The sequence below is a fragment of the Octodon degus genome, unplaced genomic scaffold, assembly GCF_000260255.1.
Source record: "Octodon degus isolate 3935 unplaced genomic scaffold, OctDeg1.0 scaffold00055, whole genome shotgun sequence".
Taxonomy (NCBI): domain Eukaryota; kingdom Metazoa; phylum Chordata; class Mammalia; order Rodentia; family Octodontidae; genus Octodon; species Octodon degus.
In genome coordinates, this window is record NW_004524631.1 from 13,688,580 (window position 1) to 13,708,915 (window position 20,336).

At 50.0% G+C, this 20,336-nt stretch overlaps 3 protein-coding genes across 8 annotated transcripts in view; 1 reads left to right on the forward strand and 2 right to left on the reverse strand.

Moving 5' to 3' along the window:
* Positions 1-3,835: 3,835 nt before the first annotated feature.
* Timm17b (translocase of inner mitochondrial membrane 17B) lies at positions 3,836-10,221 on the reverse strand. Its single transcript, XM_004633535.2, has 6 exons — positions 10,140-10,221; positions 9,189-9,288; positions 6,940-7,003; positions 4,488-4,616; positions 4,298-4,408; positions 3,836-4,207 (listed from the first exon to the last, which is right to left on the reverse strand). Exons 1-6 carry the CDS (start codon positions 10,163-10,165, stop codon positions 4,119-4,121), a joined length of 519 nt encoding a protein of 172 aa, XP_004633592.1. The 5' UTR covers positions 10,166-10,221; the 3' UTR covers positions 3,836-4,118.
* Positions 10,222-10,326: 105 nt separating this feature from the next.
* Positions 10,327-13,495, forward strand: Pqbp1 (polyglutamine binding protein 1). Of its 3 annotated transcripts, none has more exons than XM_004633536.2 (7): positions 10,327-10,495; positions 10,897-10,981; positions 11,834-11,945; positions 12,154-12,266; positions 12,452-12,736; positions 12,958-13,021; positions 13,177-13,495. In XM_004633536.2, exons 2-7 carry the CDS (start codon positions 10,915-10,917, stop codon positions 13,331-13,333), a joined length of 798 nt encoding a protein of 265 aa, XP_004633593.1. In that variant the 5' UTR covers positions 10,327-10,495; positions 10,897-10,914; the 3' UTR covers positions 13,334-13,495. The 3 variants fall into 3 exon arrangements, with proteins under 3 accessions (XP_004633593.1, XP_023573563.1, XP_023573564.1); XM_023717795.1 differs by lacking the exon at positions 10,327-10,495 and adding an exon at positions 10,537-10,777; XM_023717796.1 differs by lacking the exon at positions 10,327-10,495 and adding an exon at positions 10,710-10,802.
* Positions 13,496-13,529: 34 nt separating this feature from the next.
* Positions 13,530-20,336, reverse strand: part of Slc35a2 (solute carrier family 35 member A2) — a 10,169-nt gene continuing 3,362 nt past the window's right edge. For 2 of the 4 annotated variants that reach the window (XM_012515247.2, XM_012515246.2), the window contains 3 exons: positions 17,451-17,602; positions 15,090-15,842; positions 13,530-13,785 (listed from right to left, as the gene is read on the reverse strand). In XM_012515247.2, the coding sequence (XP_012370701.2) occupies positions 13,609-13,785; positions 15,090-15,842; positions 17,451-17,602 (1,082 nt within the window). In that variant the 3' untranslated portion in view covers positions 13,530-13,608. The remainder of the gene's footprint in view (positions 13,786-15,089; positions 15,843-17,450; positions 17,603-20,336) is intronic. The other 2 variants (XM_023717794.1, XM_004633541.3) reach the window with 2 other exon arrangements.

Sequence of the window (20,336 nt, forward strand, 5' to 3'; positions counted from 1 at the left end):
TTTTTTTTTTGCGGAACTGGGGATTGAACTCAGGCCCTTGAGCTTGCCAGGCAAGTGTTCGTTCTACTGAGCTATCTTCCCGGCCCCTGTCTTCTTTCTTATCCTTCTCCCTATCTTTTCCTATTCTGTGTATCTTTTTCTCTGTACTTGCCTTTGATTTCCCTTTCTCCCTAGCCTTTAAGAGTGTCCAGAAGTGCACAGGGTGACCCCAACCCTGCTGTCAGAGCTGGACCCTCTTGCTGAACCCTGACTCTACCATCCTAGTCCCCCTTCACCACCAAATACATATAGATTCCCTTCTTCCCTCTGGAGACAAGTGGTTGCAAAGCCAGGGGCTGTGGCCAGTGAGAGCCACATCCAGAGACAAAAGCTAAAGCAGGGTAGAGGGCTGGAAGGTGGATCATGAAAGATGGAAGGGGGCCGCGGAGATGGCTCAGTGGAATAAGCGCTTCCCTGGCAAGCGCAAGGGCCTGAGTTCAATCCCTGGTTCTGCAAAAAAAAAAAAAAGGAGTTGAGAAGCTAAGGGTCAATGGCAAAGCCCAAGCTTGGCACACATCTATCAAAGGCCTTGTGTTTGATTCCCTGTACCACCAAAGAAAGGAAAGAAACAGGATACAGGCGAAATGCCCATCTGCACATCTACCTTTCTGAGTCCCTTCCCTGGGCTCCAGGTGAAGGGCAGCCGGCCTCACCCAACAGCTGCAAGGGCCCAGTCCAACCCAGTGGGCAAGGGAATTGACCTGGGTCCTCTCCTGCATCTAATGATGTATAGCTTCTGTCTCCATGCCTGCATGCCTGCACAGCTTCTGCCTGCAGCTCTCATTTGTCTCTTGGGTGTTTCTCTGCCTCTCGTTCGTCCCCTCTTCCTAAGTGCACATCTATGCTTCTGTTTCTCATCATCATCTATCTGTTCTGTTCTCTTGCACTATTTATTTACTGGTACAGGGTCTTGTACACAGCATGGTCTCACAGCTGGGACTCGTACTGATCCTCCCGTCTCAGCCTCCCCAGTGCTGGGATTACAGGAGTGCATCACCATGCCCATTTTCAGTGGCTGGCAAGGCATGCCTAGGGTTCTGGGGTCAACACAGCATATGGTACTGGGGATTGAACCCGGGTCCTCTTGCCAGGCAGTTGCTTAGACTGCTGAGCTATCTCCCCAGCCCCTATTTTTGAGATGGAATCTTTCTGTGTGGTTCATGCTAGCCTTGAACTCCTGGTGATCTTCACATGCCAGACACCCTGGAGTCTAGGGGCTGGGCCTCAAGGTGGGACAAGGTAGTCCTGTCCTGGAACCTTCAGCGTCTATAGGGAACCAAGTAGATACAGTAGTGGTTTATGGAGGAGGTTGGGCACATGGCTGTAATCCCAGTATTCAGGAGTTTGAGGCAGAGGATCACTGTGAACTTGAAACCAGGCTGGGTTACATAGTAAGTTCAAGACCAGCCCAGGTTCCACTGTGAGACCACATGTCACAAAATAGAAAAGAGAGGAGGTAGGGTCTGCAGCCCTGTGGGGCCCCACAGGAAGAAAGGAAAAGCCTGGGGTAGGAAGGCAGGCAGGGCTACAGTAGGTGAAGGCTTGGAGACACCTAGAGCCTAGGTACTGGAATGGCAGGCAGAGCCTTGAGTGCAAAAGGAGCAGGACCAGAGGGGCTGACGGCCCTGACATCCACACCCTAGCTGTCCTGGCTATGGTGGCACTGTGGGCTCACACAGGGTACAACTACTGGCCACAGGCCAGGCTCCAGCTGGAATGTTGAGTTGCATGCATGGTGCCCACTACTGTAATCCATCCAGCCCTTCAGAGGGTCATGGTGGGGTGGTGTTCACTGGGGTCAACTCAAGCAGGAGCTACACAGCTCTGTCACCACCAGACCTCTAGCCCTATCACCCAGCCTTGGGAACCCTAGGGAATGGGCCTTTGCCCTCCCATGGAACAGTACCATAGAAGGGAAAGGGTGCTTGAACCTCTGAATGGCTTGCAAGGCAAGTTTGCATGTCTTCTGACGTCCATGGCACCAAGCAGTTTGTGCAGAGGAAAAAGGGAGGTTTCAAGCCTCCCAGGGGCATCTGCACTCCAGAGGAGACCATGTTTGCCACAGATGCAGAAGTAACAGTACTCAGGGGTGATGTCCATCCAGGAAAATCTTCCGCTATCTCACGCTGAAAACTCCTTTCATTTGTGGTTCTTAAAAACCAAACTGACAAGTGTGGTGGTGTACTCCTATAATCCCAGCACTTGGGAGGCTGAGGCAGGAGGACTGCAGCATTTGAGGCCTTCCTCAGCTACAATGTGAGTTCAAAAAAACAGCTTCAATTGCATAGTGGGACCCCCGTCTGAAAAGAAAAAAAGAGCTGGGTGTGGTGGCACATGCCTGTAATGCCAACACTCATTATGAGTTCCAGACCTGCCTGGGCTACAAAGTGAGCTCAACACCAGTTTGAATGGCAATAGTGAGACCCTGTCTCAACTGGAAAATACCTGTTCCATGATATGCCAAAGATGTTTGATACTTAGATAGGGTAAACCGAGCTGCATATATTGCAGGTTAATAATAAGCTTCTCTTCTTGAGGGTTAACAACCTTAACTTAGCAGATTAAAATTGGAGAAAAGGAAGGGCTGCAAGGTCAGCCAACATTTTGGCCCTAGCCTTTCAAGACTCGGGACATAGGAGAACCTGTATTGTAACATCATGTAACTCAGTTGGCTCCAAATTTTCTGATCAAGGAGATTATGGAGTCACAGGGGAATGTGATCAATGATGTACAGTGCCTGCGAAGAGTCACATGGAGAGAAAACATTCTCTCAGGCTTTCACAGAGAGCAAATTGGTCAAGCAATGGCCGTGACTCATCCTCATGGCTGACACTGACAAAGCATCTACAAAGTGCGGTGCAGGGTTACAGGATAAATCCTGAGGGTACTTGACTGACCTTATCAGATACAAAAGTTAAATTTCTTGTTATATAGGTCTTGCTATATCTTGGTCTTAACCATCTAGCAGAAAAGTATAAAAACAAGGTATATAAAGTAAAGCCATATTAATACGATGAGCTGTAAAAGGCCCAAGTCAATAACTTCTGAGGATAACCCACTAATATTATAGACTGCTAGACAGTGTTGGATTGTTTAGCTGAATTCAAACACCTATAGTATTTAGATGCCAATAGAATATCCACCTCTGACAGGACTAAACAAAAAAAAGGGGATACAAAGGAAAGATCCTTTTGTATTTATATATACAAAATAGGATAGATATACAGCTACTTTCACTTAATTCAATGAGAAGAAAGAGGTGTACTAACAGTGTTTGGACAGAATATCCTGTCTGCTTCTTGTACTATGGATAACCACTAAGAAGATAACAATGTACAGTGTACTGATTATCGAAACTGTCCTATTAATCAGCTTTGAAACTGTCTCATTCATATTTCTCAATAAAACTAAAATTAATAATAAAAAGAGACCCTGTCTCAAAAGAAAAAAAAAACAAACCCTGACAACTGAATGGCAGAGCAGAAGTGTCTCTGTGGTAGGGGAAACTGACATAGAACACTCCTTCTCTGAGGAAGCCAGAGGGCTGTTCCCCAGCCTTGGCACCTGGGCTTGGGGAGGAGGGCTAGCTGCTGGTGTGTGACCAGGGCTGCAGTCAGGACCACCCACACTCCAGTGACCAAGTGTCTTTGCACTCTTCCCCGGCATGGTTCTCCATCCACTTGGATTCACCACAAGGAACACACCCTTACTCACATACTGGATTCACTTTGTCCCTTTGTCCCGCACGCCCTGGGGCGAGGGTGTATGGGCCGCCTCTCAAGAAGTACATACACACGCATTTCCAAACTGGCTTTAAATACTCATCAGGGTGCCACACGAAGGAGCTGGGGTAAGAGCTTGTTACATGTGTGGGGCTGGGGTGCCCTGAGAGAGAAAAAGGGGACCCATCTGTCAGGGCAGCTGGGGTGCCCCATCCCCACCCTGGGACAGGGAGCAGAGTAGAGGCCCTCTCTGGAGGGTCCCAGGGCTAACTGGGAGCCAGCCCTCCCTTCGAGGTAGATCATCGGGGAGGAGACCGAGAGGAAGTTCCCATGGTGGCGCAGTGTCAGGCAGCTTCCTCAATGGTACTGCTGATAGCTGGGGTAGCCTGGGGCTGGGGTACCCTCCTTAGGGGGCAGCTGGCTTGGGTCCTCCAGGAACGGGGGTGCTGGAGAAGGAAGAAGGAGATCAGGACAAGTAAAAGGGCCTGTAGAACCCTTCCCACCTACCCTGACCATCCCATCCCACACTGGCTCACCATTGCGGAACTGCTGGGCAGTGTAGCGAGTGAGAAGGATGCCAACACCCTCGATGAGGGCCAGCAGGATGCCCCCCATCATTGCAGAGCCCACCATGGCCAGTGGGCCACCTGGGGAGAACGACAGGGACAGAACTCAGGGTAGGATGAACAAAGCACGAGGGGCTGGGACCAGGGCTGGGGTACTCACTGCGGGCAGCCAGCACAGCCCCCGTCAGGGCTCCACTGGTGATGGAGTTCCAGGGGTCCTCCTTGCCCCGCATCCGCACCAGGCCACAGTCGATGGTGGAGAACAGACCCCCCCACACTGCGAAGCTACCTGTGAGGGACAGAGGCCCAGTAAGTGTTCTTGAGAAAGTCAAGACACTACATTTCAGGTTCTGGAGACTTCTAAGGCTTAATGCTCCAACTAGGAACATAGGAAAAAAGACTTGGGGATATGGCTCAGCAGTGAAGTATGCATAGCATCCCATGACATGGGTTCCATCCCTTGCCCCAAACAGCACATCAAGAAAAGAAAAGGCACAGTGGGTTGGGGAGATGGCTCAGTAGAGTAAGTGCTTCCCTGGCAAGCGCAAGGGCCTGAATTCAATTCCCGGTTCTGCCAAAAAGAAAAGGCAGAGACAAACTTAGCCAGAGAGGGAGGCAGAAGATTCTGCCCGTCCTTACTCTGTGGAGCTCCTACTCCAAGCTATCTAATTGCCATCCATACTGCTTTTGCCTTTATAAGGAGGGGACAAATGATTAAAAGCAGATTTATACGGGTTTTTTTCACACGTGCAAGTCCTGCCCAGGCAACTTATCAAGACCATTATTTCAAAATAAAAAGCAAAAGAGGGATAAAGTTATAGCTCAGTTCAAGAGTAGCAGGAGTTTGTTTGTTTGGTTGGGGTTTTTTTTTGGCAGAACCGGGGACTGAACTCAAGCCCTTGTGCTTGCCAGGGAAGCGCTTATTCCATTGAATCATCTCCCCAGCCCACAGTAGCAGGAGTTTGATCCTCAATACCACACACACACACACAAAATCTAAACAAAACAAAAACCAAAAGTACAGTATAGGAGTATAGGGGCCGAGGAGATAGCTCAATAGAATAAGCGCTGCTTGGCAAGCACATGGTCCTGAGTTCAATCCCCGGTACAGGAAAAATAAAAAGTATAACTAATTAGCTGGTTATGCTAAAATGTGTTCAAAATCCCAGATATTGAGAAGGCTGAGGCAAGAGGACCCCTTGAAATTAGAAATTCAAAACCAGTTTGGGCAACAGATTAACTCCATCTGTTTTGTTTCGCTTCTGCAGTGCTGGGCATGAAACCTGGGGCCCCATGCATGCTAGCTAAGTACTATAACACTGAGCTAAAGCACTTGCCTAGCATGCTCGAGGACTGCGGCCCGATCCTCAGAACTGTGTTAAAAAATACATACAGACACACACACTATATAAAATTATCTTTTGGTTATGTGTGTAAGTTGCATTTGAAATGTAAATGAATTTTATCTTTAGATTTGGGTCCCATTCCTAAGATGTCTCATTATGCATATACAAATATTTCCAAATCCACAAAACTCTCAGAAATGCTTCTGGTCTCTAGCATCGTGATTAAGGGGTACTCCGCCTACAGTTAAAATGTTTATCAAGGGCTTACCTACTACGTCTAGGATCTATATGAGATATTCTGTTGACCTCACAATTATATTTATCATTAGTTTTTGTTTTTGATGCAATTCAGGCTGGACTTGCACTTACTTTGTAGCCCAGGCTGGTCTTAAACTCACAGTGATCTTCCTGCCTCAGCCTCCCTAGTGCTGGGGTTATAGGGATACGCCACCATGCCCAGCAACTTTGCAATTTTAAATTAGCTAATATTATCAAAGGACTTAGCATAGCAACCAGCAGTTAACGAGTATCATATAAACTAAAAGACCAATACTGTAGCTGGGGAGATAGCTCAGTGGTTTGGCAACTGCCTGGCAAGCGCAAGGACCCGAGTTTAATCGCCGGTACTATATGTTGTGCCAGCTCTGGAACACCAGGCACACCATGCTGGCCCGAAACTGGGTGTGGTGGCACACACCTGTAATCCCAGAGCTGGGGAAGCTGAGACAGGAGGATCACTATGAATCTGAACTATGTAGGGAGACCCTGTATCCAAAAAAAAAAATTAAAAATCAGCACTGCGGGCTGGTGAGATGGCTCAGTGGTCGAAAGCACCTACTTAGAACAAGCTAAGCAAAGCACAGGGACCGCGGTTCAATCCCCCAGCACCACATGCCAGCCAGCCCCGCCCCCTGGTGGGCTGAGCTGGCCACACACACACAATAAATAAATAAATAAATAAATAAATAAATAAATAATTTTTAAAAAAATCAACACTGTAATTAATGCAGTCATTATCGTGGTACACAAAAGGTCCAGTGGCCATGCTACTAACCTAAAGTCACACCACAGAGAATAGCCATGGCTTGGATTTAAACCCCAGAATCCACACCCTTGTCCTTTCATATTAAATTGTTGGAAAGGGTCACCTACCTTGAGAAGTCCCCGGGAAAGTCTTGGCTAGAAACTAGACCCTCCGACTTGCAGTCTAGCCCAAAAAGATCAGCCACCCCCAACACTGCCATCACATCTCCCCAAGTTTCTCACCTCCAATCTGGGGAGCTCGGATCCTCACAGCATTAACACTGCCTCTCAACCGGTGTTGAATTCCCTGGGAAAAGAAAGAAAGGGTGTCAAGCCGGGTATGGTGGCTCACACTTGTAACCCCAGCTCTTGGGATGCTAAGGCAGAACTGCTGTGTTCCAAGCCTAGAGACACAGCAAGATCCTATTTCAGCCTGGCATGGTGGCACATGCCTGTAATCCCAGCACTAGCATTGCTGAAAGTTCAAGGCCAGCTTAAGCTACACAGTGAGCTCAAGGCTAGCCTGAACTGCACAGCAAGATCCTGTCTCAAAAACCCAAACCAAACAAAAACTTTAAAAGGGCTGGAGCTATACCTCAGTATAAAGGCTCTGGGTTCATTCCACAGTACTGCAAAACGGGAGGTGCCTGGGATGTAGCTTAGTGCCAGCATGCTTGCCTAGCATGTATAAAGCCCTGGATTCCATTCCCAGTACCAAAACCCAAAACAAAACAAAGGGAGGGAGAGACCTATTTGATGCAGAGAAATAGCCTGAGGTACATGCCAACACAGATGTTCCTAGAGTTGGGTTGCTGAGTGGGAATTTATTAACTTGTTTGCACATTCATTCAGGAAATTAAGGCACACCCATTATGTGTCTAGCACCATGCTACATGCAGGGACACAGCAGTGAACAAGGTAGATCCGGCCCCTGTCTGCTCCAGGTATAGTGAGCCTGGAGCAAATCAAGAAGACCACTTCAGACAGCACATGCACTCCAGGAGACAGGATAAAGGTGTGGTTGAGGCAGAGTCAGATAAAATCTTAAGGCGAGGGTACACTGGGGAGCTGGAGACTGGAGGTCAATGACAGAACATGTACTTAGGACCTGGTTTGGTGTCTAGCAGATAGCAGGTGACATGTGCTGAGACCCCAAGGACAAAAACCACGGATGAAGATCAAGGGAACAGAGTTCTAGGAGTAAAGGAGACGGACAAAGATGCACATGGAAACTGCAAGCTGGGTATATTGGCCAAACCTGTAATCCTAACACTCTGGGAGGCTTAGGCAGGAGGATGGCAAATTTGAGCCCAGCCTGGGCAATTTAGCAAAACCTCGTCTTAAATTAAATAAGAGCTGGCAAGATAGCTCAGTGGACTAAGCACCTGCTTAGGCAAGCGTGGGGACCTGGGTTCAATCCCCAGCATGGTGCCATGCCAGTCCCACCCACGGGTGATGCTGAACCGGCCACCCAGTCAGGGCATGGTGGTGCATGCCTGTAATCCCAGCGCTGGGGAGGTTGAAAACAGGAGGATCACTATGACTCTGAGCTGTGTAGTAAGACCTTGTACCAAATACATAAAAAAATTAAATTAATCAAATGAAGTGCTGGGATATAGATCAGTGTGCAGGCCTTAGGTTCAATTTCCAGTACTGAAGGAAAAAAAGAAATTGCAGGGCCAGGGAGATGGCTGAATGGTCTAAGCACCTGCCTGACAAGCGCAAGGACCCGGGTTCGATCCCTAGTACTGCATGCTGTGCCGGCTCCATGCTTAGCCGGCCACTGAAACCAGGCCTGATGGCTCATGCCTGTAATCTCAGTGCTGGGGAGGCTGAGACAGGAGGATCACTACAAGTCCAAGCTGTGTAGTGAGACCCTGTATTGAATAAAGATTAATTTTTTTAATTGCAGAGATCTTAGCAAATGAATAGTAGTTAAAGTCATATTAGATGTGATCTTGGGGCAGGTCAGAGAGAGAATTGTTAAAAAGATGTTTTCAGTTTTAAGACTGCCTCTCTTGTCATTTCCCTATATTCATGTTTCTAACCCAGAATCTGTCTCTAGGTAAAAAAAAAATCTATCTGCGTTTGTACCCCGGTTTAGGACTTCATGATGATTTCGTTCCTTTTCTGTTTTTGCAGTGCTAGATATGGAACTCATGTCCTCAAACATGCTAAGCAGGTGCTTACCAGTAAGCTACACAACCCCAGTCTCCAGATGACTGATTTACTTGCAGGGCTGGGGATGGAGCCCCAGGATTATGAGCTGTCTGTCTGTCCAGTCCCCCCTCACAGGACTATTGTGCAAGCACAGCATCTCCACAGCTGTGTGCAGTTTCCCCAAAACCCCAGTTCTGGGAGCCAGGCCTGGTACACAGTAGGGGGGCAGACAGCAGAGTAAGCATATGCTGATGGGCAGCTTCAAGCTGCTTGCCAACAGTGTGGGTGAAGCTGCTGACCGCACAGGGCTGGGGAAGAAGCCCAGGACTCACAACAGGAGCATTGCGGAAGCCCTTGATAGCCTGGAAGACCCCGCCACCGATCACACCCATCGTGAAGGCTCCACCGCAGTCATCCACAATCCGCCAGGGGCTGCAAGCAGGAAGGGAAGGGTGGGGTTAACTTGAGTCTCCTTCCCAACCAGGTCCTGTTACTTGGACTCTTTTCAACTCGAGAAATCATGTCACTACAATGAAAAGTTTGAGTGGGAAGAAACACTTCAAAATATAACAAGCTAGTCTTTTCCCTCTTTTTTGAACCTCTTGAAAACGAGAAGCGAAGCAAAAGGGGAGAAATACTACTCTTGATCGCAAGAAAAAGATCAGGCATCTGTTTTAATATCAAAGCTCAGACGGACTGATAAGATACAGAGGTGGCACGTGGCAACAGAAGCGTTAACCAGCTAGTGCTGTTACACAAACAGGACGGGATGCAACCCCTTTTCCCACAAGGAGCACGTCCAAACAAGTTCCTCCCCCTCTGCACCTTTGAGACCTAGGGAGAGGGAAAAACCAAGATCCTGAGGACTCAAGTACCTCTTCTTGCCCACAACAAGCTCATCCAGGACCCGCCTCCATTCGCAGACGAGACCTGGGAAAAGCCCCGCGTCGTAACCCCGCGGGTTTCTGCTCGGCCGCCCCTCCCCCCCGCTGCGAGAGTGGACTTGGCCAGCACTTCTCTACATTAACTAAGCGTGACGAGGAAGATTAGAACTCAGGATAAACATGAGGTAGTTTGTCGGGTACCGCACTTTCTTGGGCACCCAACTGAGGACCCTCTTAAAGGCGCCCTAGTGGGAGGAGTCAGTTGGGGGTTGCGGAAGTTGTTTCTAAGTATCCCGAGTCCCGGACGTGGCGGTGTGCAGCCGGTGCCTCTCCCGCCCGCCTCCCATGGCTGGCCTGGGCGCCGCAGCACCGTCCGGATGCCTGTGCCCACCGTCGTACCAAGGTTCTCGAGCGTACTCCTCCATGGCGCTGGCGTCTGGCCGCGCAGTCTGCCGGACCTTGGCCGGGCCCCGCCCCCAGGGCCACGCACACGGGCGCGCGGGCTTTCCACCGAGTCCAGAAAAACAATTGGATGGTTTGGCAACGTCAGGCCGAGGGCACATGCTTATTGGTCAACCAAGTTCGCATCATCGAGTCCCTTCAACCCTGGGTGTCGCCAGTAACCTTAACGCTCGCGGGAAGAGGGCCTCATTTCGTGCTTTGGAAGGAAAAAACGCGTGTAGTATTGGCCATCAGAGTGCAACAAGAAAGAGGCGACCGACCCGACAGCCTTCCATTACCGCACGACTGTATCGGTATGCCGGGATGGGTGTATTTTTTAGAGCTGGAAGTGCTGTATTTTGCTCCCTCACCTCAATGCCTTGGTTCCTCCCACCCAGCAGCCTTTGAGTGACGTTGGGTGAGGCCATTTCTAGAATGCGCGCGGGGGTCGGGGTTCGGGGATGGTTGCGCCTGGCTCCGGTGGTGGGAGGAGCCTGGGCCTGAGCGCGGACCTGGGTCCTGCAGCCTTGGGCCTGGAGGGCTGGGTTGCTGAAAGTTTTGTTGACTGTGCCACTGTCTCTTCCACCTTTTCGCAGATAAGTTTTATCTCCCCAGTTAATGGTACATTTGCGAGATGGGGGTCAGATGATCGTGTACATGCGGTGGGGAGGCGCCTGATACTGGATCCAGATTCAGTGTATTTATCTGTTATTAGGTCTGTGAGCTACTCACAATGCCGCTCCCCGTTGCACTGCAGACCCGCTTGGCCAAGAGAGGCATCCTTAAACATCTGGAGCCCGGTGAGATTAGCTAAGAGCAGATAGGCACTTTATTGTCGCTGCTGACACCTAATACCTGGTACAGGGTTGCACCAAGCAGTGGGGTGACAGTTATTGTTAACAGTATTACTTCCTGACAACGATTTGTGTGCGTGGGGAAGAGGGAGGACCGATATTTTGTCTTTAGAAGTGACAGCTAATGCTGTTTGATCCATAAATCAAACCAGGAGTGGTGGCACTGAGGCAGAGATCACTCTCAAGTGATCACTCTCAGCGTAGACCTAGTCCCCCAAAATAATTAAAGTAGATGTGAATCAATACATGAGGGTGACGTCATGTTATCTAATAGGAAGGATAGCTGGTACCTATTAGGAAGGATAACCAGCCTGCAGCCTCCTGTGTGCGAGGTGTTGATACTTCATTTACCTCAGAGGTAGTCTAGTGATGGACCTAATAGTGGTGACCTAGACCTTATCAAACATACCAACAGTTGACGTTTTGGGGGCCTCCTAAATGCCCAGCGTACATATTATGGTTAACAGTCTAAACTGATGGTGAGGACCAGATGTAGTGGGACCAGATGTACCTGTATTCCCAGCATGTGGGAGACTGAGGCAGATGGGTTTGGACTTAAGAAATATTGGGGCCAGGGAGATGGCTCAGTAGAATAAGTGCTTCTCTGGCAAGCACAAGGGTCTGAGTTTAGTCCCTGGTTCTGAAAAGAAAAAAAAAACCTTTATATGCTTTTTTTTTTTTCCTTTATATGCTTCTTGACACACACATGGTTTGTGTGGACTTCATTGTCTTTCATGGCTGTGACTGTAGAATGGAAACTTCCCTGGTCCTTAACTACTATCTTCTTTATTCTGCCAGAACCAGAGGAAGAGATCATCGCTGAGGACTACGATGATGACCCTGTAGACTATGAGGCCACTCGGTTGGAAGGCCTGCCACCAAGCTGGTATAAGGTGTTTGATCCTTCCTGGTAAGTTTGGAGATCTAGGGTGAGGGGCAGCTGGCTTCTAAGTTTGCCCTTCCTGTGTTGTCCCTAGCTGTGGGGTATACAGGGAACACAGGGGAAGATATGGGGGTTTTGATATGGGGCAGGTAGGCAAAGGTAGAGGTTGGGGAGAACATAACTGATAGCAGGAGAGGCCACCTGCTGATATTCCTTCCCTCCCACTGCCCCACAGCGGGCTCCCTTACTACTGGAATGTGGACACAGACCTCGTGTCCTGGCTCTCCCCACATGACCCCAACTCCGTCGTTACCAAATCTGCCAAGAAGCTCAGGAACAATAATGCAGGTGAGTTGGCAGATATGAGGGTGCCTCAAATGATCGTAGCAGTTCTTAGAAAGGGGCCAATCAATTCTAGGAGGGGCAGAATAGACCAGGTAGGGCCAGGCCCAGCCTAGTGAGACTGTTGAAAGCAGAGGCTACTGGGTTCTGGGGTGGGAAGAGGACACTTCCAGACTGTCTCATCCCTCTAGATACTGAGGAGAAGTTGGAGCGGAGCCATGAGAAGTTGGACAGGGGCCATGAGAAGTCTGACCGGAGCCACGAGAAGCCAGACCGGAACCATGACAAGTCAGACCGGAACCATGACAAGTCTGACAGAGATCGAGAACGTGGCTATGACAAAGTGGACAGAGAGCGAGAGCGAGACAGGGAAAGGGATCGTGATCGTGGGTATGACAAGGCAGACCGAGAGGAGGGTAAAGAACGACGTCACCATCGCCGCGAGGAGTTAGCTCCCTACCCTAAGAGCAAGAAGGGTAAGTGGAGCACACTGGGACCTGGGGGAGGTAGGAGAGGCACCCAGGCGCATGATGGGAGGAGGTCTTCTCGAAGGATCCTGCCCAAATCTGGGTCCTGGAGAAGGGTGCTGCCAGCCATGGTGGCTGCAGGCTCCATTTCTTCCTGGGATGGGGTGCTCAGGGATCAGGGGCTCCTCACACCTTGACTGAAGCACTTGCCCTGCCACTTACTTCCATAGTGGCAAGCCGAAAGGATGAAGAATTAGACCCCATGGACCCCAGTTCCTACTCAGATGCCCCCCGGTAGGTGATGGCCTCTAATGAGCTTTCTCTTTCCTCTCCTGACTTACTGCACCCAAGAACCCTTGTCTTTGCCACCTCTTTCCTCCATTCCTGAGTCTTGGCTGGTTGAGGAAGCCTGCCATACCCTTCTCACACTCTGACCTTGTCACCCCCAGGGGCACGTGGTCAACAGGACTCCCGAAGCGGAATGAAGCCAAGACAGGTGCTGACACTACAGCAGCTGGGCCCCTCTTCCAGCAGCGTCCGTACCCTTCCCCAGGGGCTGTGCTTCGAGCCAACGCTGAGGCTTCTCGAACCAAACAGCAGGACTGAACCTCCACCTTCCTGAGCCCTGGAGCTTGCTTCTCTTCCTGTTTTTCCCTTTTGCAGTACTGGGATAGAACCCAAGGCCTCATGCATGCTAAGCAGGTGTTCCACCACTGAGCAACACCCCAGCTCCCAGCTGTTTCTAATAAAACTTTCCTGTGATCACGAGGCTGAAGTGCTTCCCTTGCCCTTTGTAGGCTTCCCAACCCAAGCTGGCAAGATGTAAAACACATTTTATTTGTAAAAACTCACCTAAGGAATATGTTAGGGGTGGCAGGGGCTTAGGGCTTAGGCCTTTGTGAGGATGGGAGTGGTGGGGACCAGGAGTTCCGATACCTCCCCCTCCCCCTAATACTGATTAGAGAGTTTGGTCCCAGCTGGGCTAGGGCAAGAAAGGCGAATGAGGCCAGGCCGTCTTCATTCCGGGCGACTAGGAACCCTTCACCTTGGTGAGCAACCTGTGGTGGGAATGGGAGGAAAGAGAAACAAGAGAGCTGGGGTAGGCTGGCAGGAGGGCTTCCTGAGCAAGCGAGGGCAGTGGCGGCAAGGCTGGTAGTCCTGGGTTAGTAGTGGTGCTTATGCAGAGAGCGTGGCCCCTGGGTCAGAAAGCTACACGTGGACTAAATAAATACAACATCTTTATTTGGCATTGGGTATCCTGACATTTGTTCATTACAGTTCCTTAGAAAACAACCAAAAAATCAGAACAAATTAATCAAAAATAAAGATCCAAAAGCCCTATTTACATATAGCAAAGACAGTCCAGCCATCTTCTGAGCGCGCACACGCACACACACACACACACATGCTTGGGCACTCATGCATACACACATACACACACCCTGGGACACAGTTAAGGGGTTAATAAGCTTTGGGGAGTGCAGGGGGTAGGTTCCACAGTTCATCAACTCCCTCTTCATGAAGTAAGGGTGCCCCGCATAGCCAATTGGTGTGGCAAGAGTGAGACTGGTAGCTTTATTTTTCCTCACTGGATGTCTCAGAAAGTAACCCTGGATCTTGCAGCTACCAGTGTCTTAAACTGAATGAGATTCAGCCACTTCAAGAACCACCCCTCCCCACTTGCCCCACATTCTGAATCATCAATGATCTGATTATACCACAAATCCCCCAACCACCAAAACAAAAATGGCCCCTACTGCACCCTCCCCCAGAAGGGCTGACAGAAACTCAGCTCAGCATCTTCCTCTCCCCAGGTGCTCTCTACAGCCCTGGATTCAAGGGCGTGCTTCAAGGGCCTGTGTCAGGGAAGCTGCCCCAAGGCTGCATAGGAGACTGAGCTGCTAATATGATCCAGCATAGAAGGGAGGAGAAGGCCTCAATGATAAGGAAGCTAAACCCCACAGGTAGGCATTAGTTGTTACTGACGAGCTGCAGAGTTCTGTCCAGTCTGTCCTTACTGAAGTGGAAGGACAGCTGGGAAGGACTGTCCCAGGCATTAGACAGGACACCTCCCACAAATGGGGGTATGCAGACAAGGCCTTGAATCAATACCCCTAACCCTGTCCCCAAAGAGGTTAGACTGTGGCAGAGGAAGCAGCTCTAAAAACCCAGGGGAAGGAGTTCAGTCTCTCCAGCCCTGGTCCCATGCCCCTCCAGAAGTCTCAATGACCTGGAAGAAGAGACCATCTTCCAACCCCAGAGGGGTCAGGTTCCAGTGACGACTTGGGTCTTGCAGATGCCCAACACCCTCCACCCCATCCCCTCCCTGTCTCCCCCCCCTTGCTACCAGCCCTCACTTTACCAGCACTGACTTTGGCAGAAAGGGCTCCGTGATGAGGTCTCCACGGTGGGAGGACAGCTGTGGTGGCGGTGGCTGCCCTGGAGGCTGCTGGTGGATGCAGGGCCCAGAGGCCGCAGCAGAGGCAGAAGTGGAAGCTATGGCTTTGACTGGACTTCGGGGAAGGCTGTAGAGGTAGACGGCACCGATGACGAGCCCAGCGCCAAGGGCAAATAATGGGTCCAGGTGGAAGCCAAAAAGGCGAATGGAGGCCACAGTGGACAACACAATGGACAGGGAGGTGGCAAAGCCCTTAAGGATGTTGTCAGCATACTTTACAACGACAGCCACCAGCAACCCCCCAAAGGCCTGGTTGAGTACCACACCCCAGACCGCAGGTGTGTACCCAAAGAAGAAGCCACGGTGGGCCACTGCGGTACCCTCGGCCCACCAGAGCCCCACCAGGCCTAAGGCTGTGCCGAAGAGGCCCAGTTGCAGGTTGCGCAGCCACACAGAGCCGGAGCTGCCTTTGAGAATCTTCTCAAAATAGACGCCCGCAAAGCCTGAGGAGAGGCAGGAGGCCACAACAGCTATTAGGCCTGCCCCAGGGTTCTGATCCAGTGGCCGCGGGCTGCCACCACCGGCTTGCTGTGCCTGGACAATGGCGACACCGGTGAATAGGAGCAGCAGAGAGGCCCACTGTAGCCGGGAAAGGCTGCGGTTCAGCATGAGCACGGAGAACAGTGCCGTGGTCAGGATCTTCAGCTGGTACGTCACCTGCGGGTGCATGTGCAAAGCACTGAGGCCTGTGGGACCCGAGCAGGTGCACGCTGGGACAGCACCCACTGTGGCCACAGGGCACAATGGAGGAATAGGGTGGGGTAGATGACGATAAGGCCAGCAAGACTAACCAGCCATTGGCCGAATTGGGACTACGGGGCTCTTAAGACCCTTCCTAGACAGCATATGGAAGGGCGGCTGTGCCAGGAAATTGCAAGCCACATCCCACTTCCATTTCCTCCTGTGACCAGGGACATGGCACCCACCCAGTCTGCACGCTGGCACTGTCATCTGAAAAGTAAGGCTGAGGTATGTAGAACATCCTGCAGAAGATAATGAATCAACCACGAAGATAAAGCTAGCAAATATTTACATAGCTCACTACTAATGAGCACTACATGTGAACTAGTTTATTTACTCCTCACAACCACCACAAGAAGAGGGCACAACATAAACCCCCACTTACTTATTTTTATTTATTTATTTTTCTTGCGGAACCAGGGATTTAACTCAGGCCCTTGTGCTTGCCAGGGAAGCACTTATTCTACTGAGCCACCTCCCTGGCCCCTATTTTCTTTTGCTTTTTGAGACAGGGTTCACTATGAAGTCCAGGTTGGCTTCAAACGTGCATCGACCCTCCTACCTCAGCCTCCTGAATGCCGGGATTACAGGTGTTTGCCACCATACTCAGCAATACTCCCCAATTTAAAGATAAACAAACCTAAGTGGCAAGACCCTGTCTTAAAAGCAAACAGGGGGGCCAGGGAGATGGCTCAGTGGAATAAGCACTTCCCTGGCAAGTGCAAGGGCCTGAGTTCAATCCCCGGTAAAAAAAAAAAAAAAAAAAAAAAGCAAACAGGGTTAGGGGTCGGGGAGATGGTTCAGTGGAATAAGCACTTCGCTGGCAAGCGCAAGGGTCTGAGTTCAATCCCCGGTTCCGCAAATAAAAAAAAAAGCAAACAGGGTTGGGATGAGCAAGGTGTGGTGGTGCATGCCTACAATCCCAGCACTTGGGAGGCTGAGGCAGGAAGACTGTTGTCAGTTTGAGACCAGCCTGGGCTACAAAGTGAGCTCAAGACCAGCCTGAGCTGCACAGCGAGACCAGACAGACAGATGGAGTAAAATAAGGCAGAGAGGTTAGGAAACCTGCCCCCAAATCACACAGCTGGCAAAAAGCACAGTTGAAATGTGAAAATAGCAACCCGGGGCTGGGGAGATGGCTCAGTGGAATAAGCGCTTCCCTGGCAAGCGCAAGGGCCTGAGTTCAATCCCCAGTTCCACAAGAAAAAACAAAACAAAACCCACAGCAACCCAGGCCCGGAATCCAGGCTCTGACCGTTTCACAAAGTTGCCCAGGAACAGCTTCAGTTTTATTGATGGCCAACCAAAGGCTCTTCACTGGTGTCTCCTTCCATCAATCCCCAGCATCCCTGCTAAGCAGGTGTTCCTACTTCTATTCACAGTTCTCACAGATGAGGACACCGAGGTTAAAGGAGTTCCAGGGATATTCTGAAAGTGACATGGCTCTTGGCATTCCCCTTCCTCCTCACCTTATATACCCCAAGCGAGGTAGCTCCCTTGAGGCCTGCTGGGCTTGGTGCTCACCTGGAAAGTGGCAGCTGGCAGGTTGGAGATGGCAACATACTGGAGGTTGTTCTGCAAGGTGTAAATGAGAGAGGGAACTGCAAGCTTGAGTGTGTCCACGTACTGCACCAGGACGGCCTCATGGAGGAAAAGGATCAGGTGCTTCACGTTACCTAGGTGGGAGGACGAGAAGGCTCGATAGCATGGACTACCACAGATGGGAGCTCCTGAGGGCTGGGATCACATCCTTTGCCCCCTCTGACCTGTTGGCAGCCAGAAGGAGGTCGGTCTTCATTTCTCTTTTCCTTTTCTGTTTCTGTGTATGTGTGTGTGGGCACATGAGCACATGCACTGGGGCTAGAACCCAGACCCCTGCGCATGCTAAGCTCACGCAGCGCCACCGAGTTACAGCCCTAGCTCTTTTTTTTTTTTTTGCAGAACCGGGGATTGAACTCAGGCCCTTGCGCTTGCCAGGGAAGCGCTTATTCCACTGAGCCACCTCCCCGGCCCCCCCTTTTTTTTTAATATTTATTTATTTTGTGTGTGTGTGGCCAGCTCAGCCCACCAGGGGGCGGGGCTGGCTGGCATGTGGTGCTGGGGGATTGAACCGCGGTCCCTGTGTTTTGCTTAGCTTAGCTTTTTCTAAGTAGGTGCTTTAGACCACTGAACCATCTCACCAGCCCCACAGCCCTAGCTCTTGGGCTCAGTTTCCCTAACAGTAAAACCATGTCCACAGGAAGCCATTCTGATATTTAATTTAATAGCTGAAAAAGGGCTGGGGTGTAGCTCAGATAGAGCACCTGCCCAACAGGCACAAGGCCCTAGGTCCTACCCCTAGCACTGCAAAAAGGGAAAAAAAACCACTTCAAAAAGCTACAAACTGCACACTGACCACAGACACAATTCACTCAACTGAGTGCCTACTGCCCTGCCAGAGTCTGGTGCAGGGCAAGAACTAGTACATGTTTACACTATGGAACAATCATCACTAGAGCTGAGCGTGTTGGCACATACCTGTCGGCATGGCACTTAGGGAGCCGAGGCAGGAGAACTTCGATAGTTTGAGGATAATCTGGACTAACGCCTGCACCACAAAGATCCTGTGTTTTCTAAAAAAAACCATCCTCCTCCTCCTCCTCATCTAGGAAAGTGGTGGTGAACGTATGGAACGCATACTGTGGCAGCTGTGTCCCACTGGAAGCACTGAAAGGTTCCTTATGACTAATCTAGGCCCTTATTTAATACAACCCCTGAGGCTTAGTGGAAGGTTAGATTTGTATTTACTTATTTGGTTTTGGTACTGGGGATTGAATCCAGGGCTTCTGTGCATGGTAAGCGCACGCTCCCCAACTCAGCTGCACCTTCAATCCTAGACTTGACTTTTCAAAAACTGTATTACTGGGGCCAGGGAGATGGCTCAGTGGAATAAGCGCTTCCCTGGCAAGCGCAAGGACCTGAGTTCAATCCCCGGTTCCACCAAAAAAAAAAAAAAAAAGAAAAAGAAAAAAAAAAACTATTACTTTTGGATACTGAGGATTGAGCCAGGGGAGCACTGAATGATATTGATGGCCTCCCCTCCTTTACTTGAGGCTTCATATATTGCTCAGGCTGGACTGAGCTCAGGAGCCTCCTGCCAGTTTCCTGAGTAGCTCAGGTTATAGGCACACACCACTGCACCCGATTAGACTTTACTTTTCCACTTCTCCTAGCTCTCTGGCAGTCCATCAGCCACCTAAGGGCAGAGGCCATCTCCCAGCCAGCTGCACTTTCTGTAAGCCCTAGACCCATTAGGGACTTGGTCCTACTCCGTGGACATATGCAGCCCTGACCATCAAGCAAAATCTGGCTGGGGCCGGATGCAATGGGAAGCTGAGAATCATTTTTCTTTTTTTTTTTTGGCGGAACCGGGGATTGAACTCAGATCCTTGCATTTGCCAGTCAAGCACTTATCCTACTGAGCCATCTCCCCGGCCCGAGAATCATTCTTCTATAATAAGGCATTTGCACAGCTCATTCTACTTTTGGGGGAGGACGTTGGATACTGAACCCACACTCTTGTGCATGCTACGCAAGAGCTCTAACACTGAGCCCCACTCCCAGCCCCGCACTACTCTTTTGCAGTTCATCTGAGGAAGAGGGTTGCAGGGAACTCCTGTATAAAACCCTGCTCTTGCCCTTTGTTGCACTCATCTTGGGTCTCTAACCTCTCATTTTTCAGGTGTTATAAAGGTAAATGGTATACATTCCATATATCACATCACAGACCCCACATAGTTGAAACTGTACACCGTAAACAAGCACATTCATGTTTCTGTGCATTGTTTGACTACTCCCACCAAATGGTAAAAATAAGAAACACAAATCCTCCAACAGCCCCATATCAATCAGGCTTCTTTCATTTTTTTCATCTTGTTTTTTTTTTTTTTTTGCAGTACTGGGGATTGAACTTAGGACCTTGTGCATGCCAGTCAGGTGCTTATGCCACTGAGCTGTTTCCTCAGCCTTCTTCTTTTTTTTTTTTTAAATTTATTTAATTTTTTTTATGTGTGTGTCCAGCTCAGCCCACCAGGGGGCGGGGCTGGCTGGCATGTGGTGCTGGGGGATTGAACCGCGGTCCCTGTGCTTTGCTTTTTTTTTTTTTTTTTAAGACAGGGTCTCACTAAATTGCCCAGGTTGGGCTGGAACTTTCAATCCTCCTCTTGCCTCAGCTTCCCAGAGTGCTGGGGTCACAGGAATGCATCACCATACTTACCTAACAGTCATTTTCTTAGAAGTATTAGACTCATGAGTCTGAAGAACAAGATAGTGCTATAATTCCAGCACTCAGGAAGCTAAGGCAGGAGGATAGTTGAATGTTTGAGACCAGCCTGGGCTACATAGTAGGACTGTCTCAAAAAGACAAAAAAA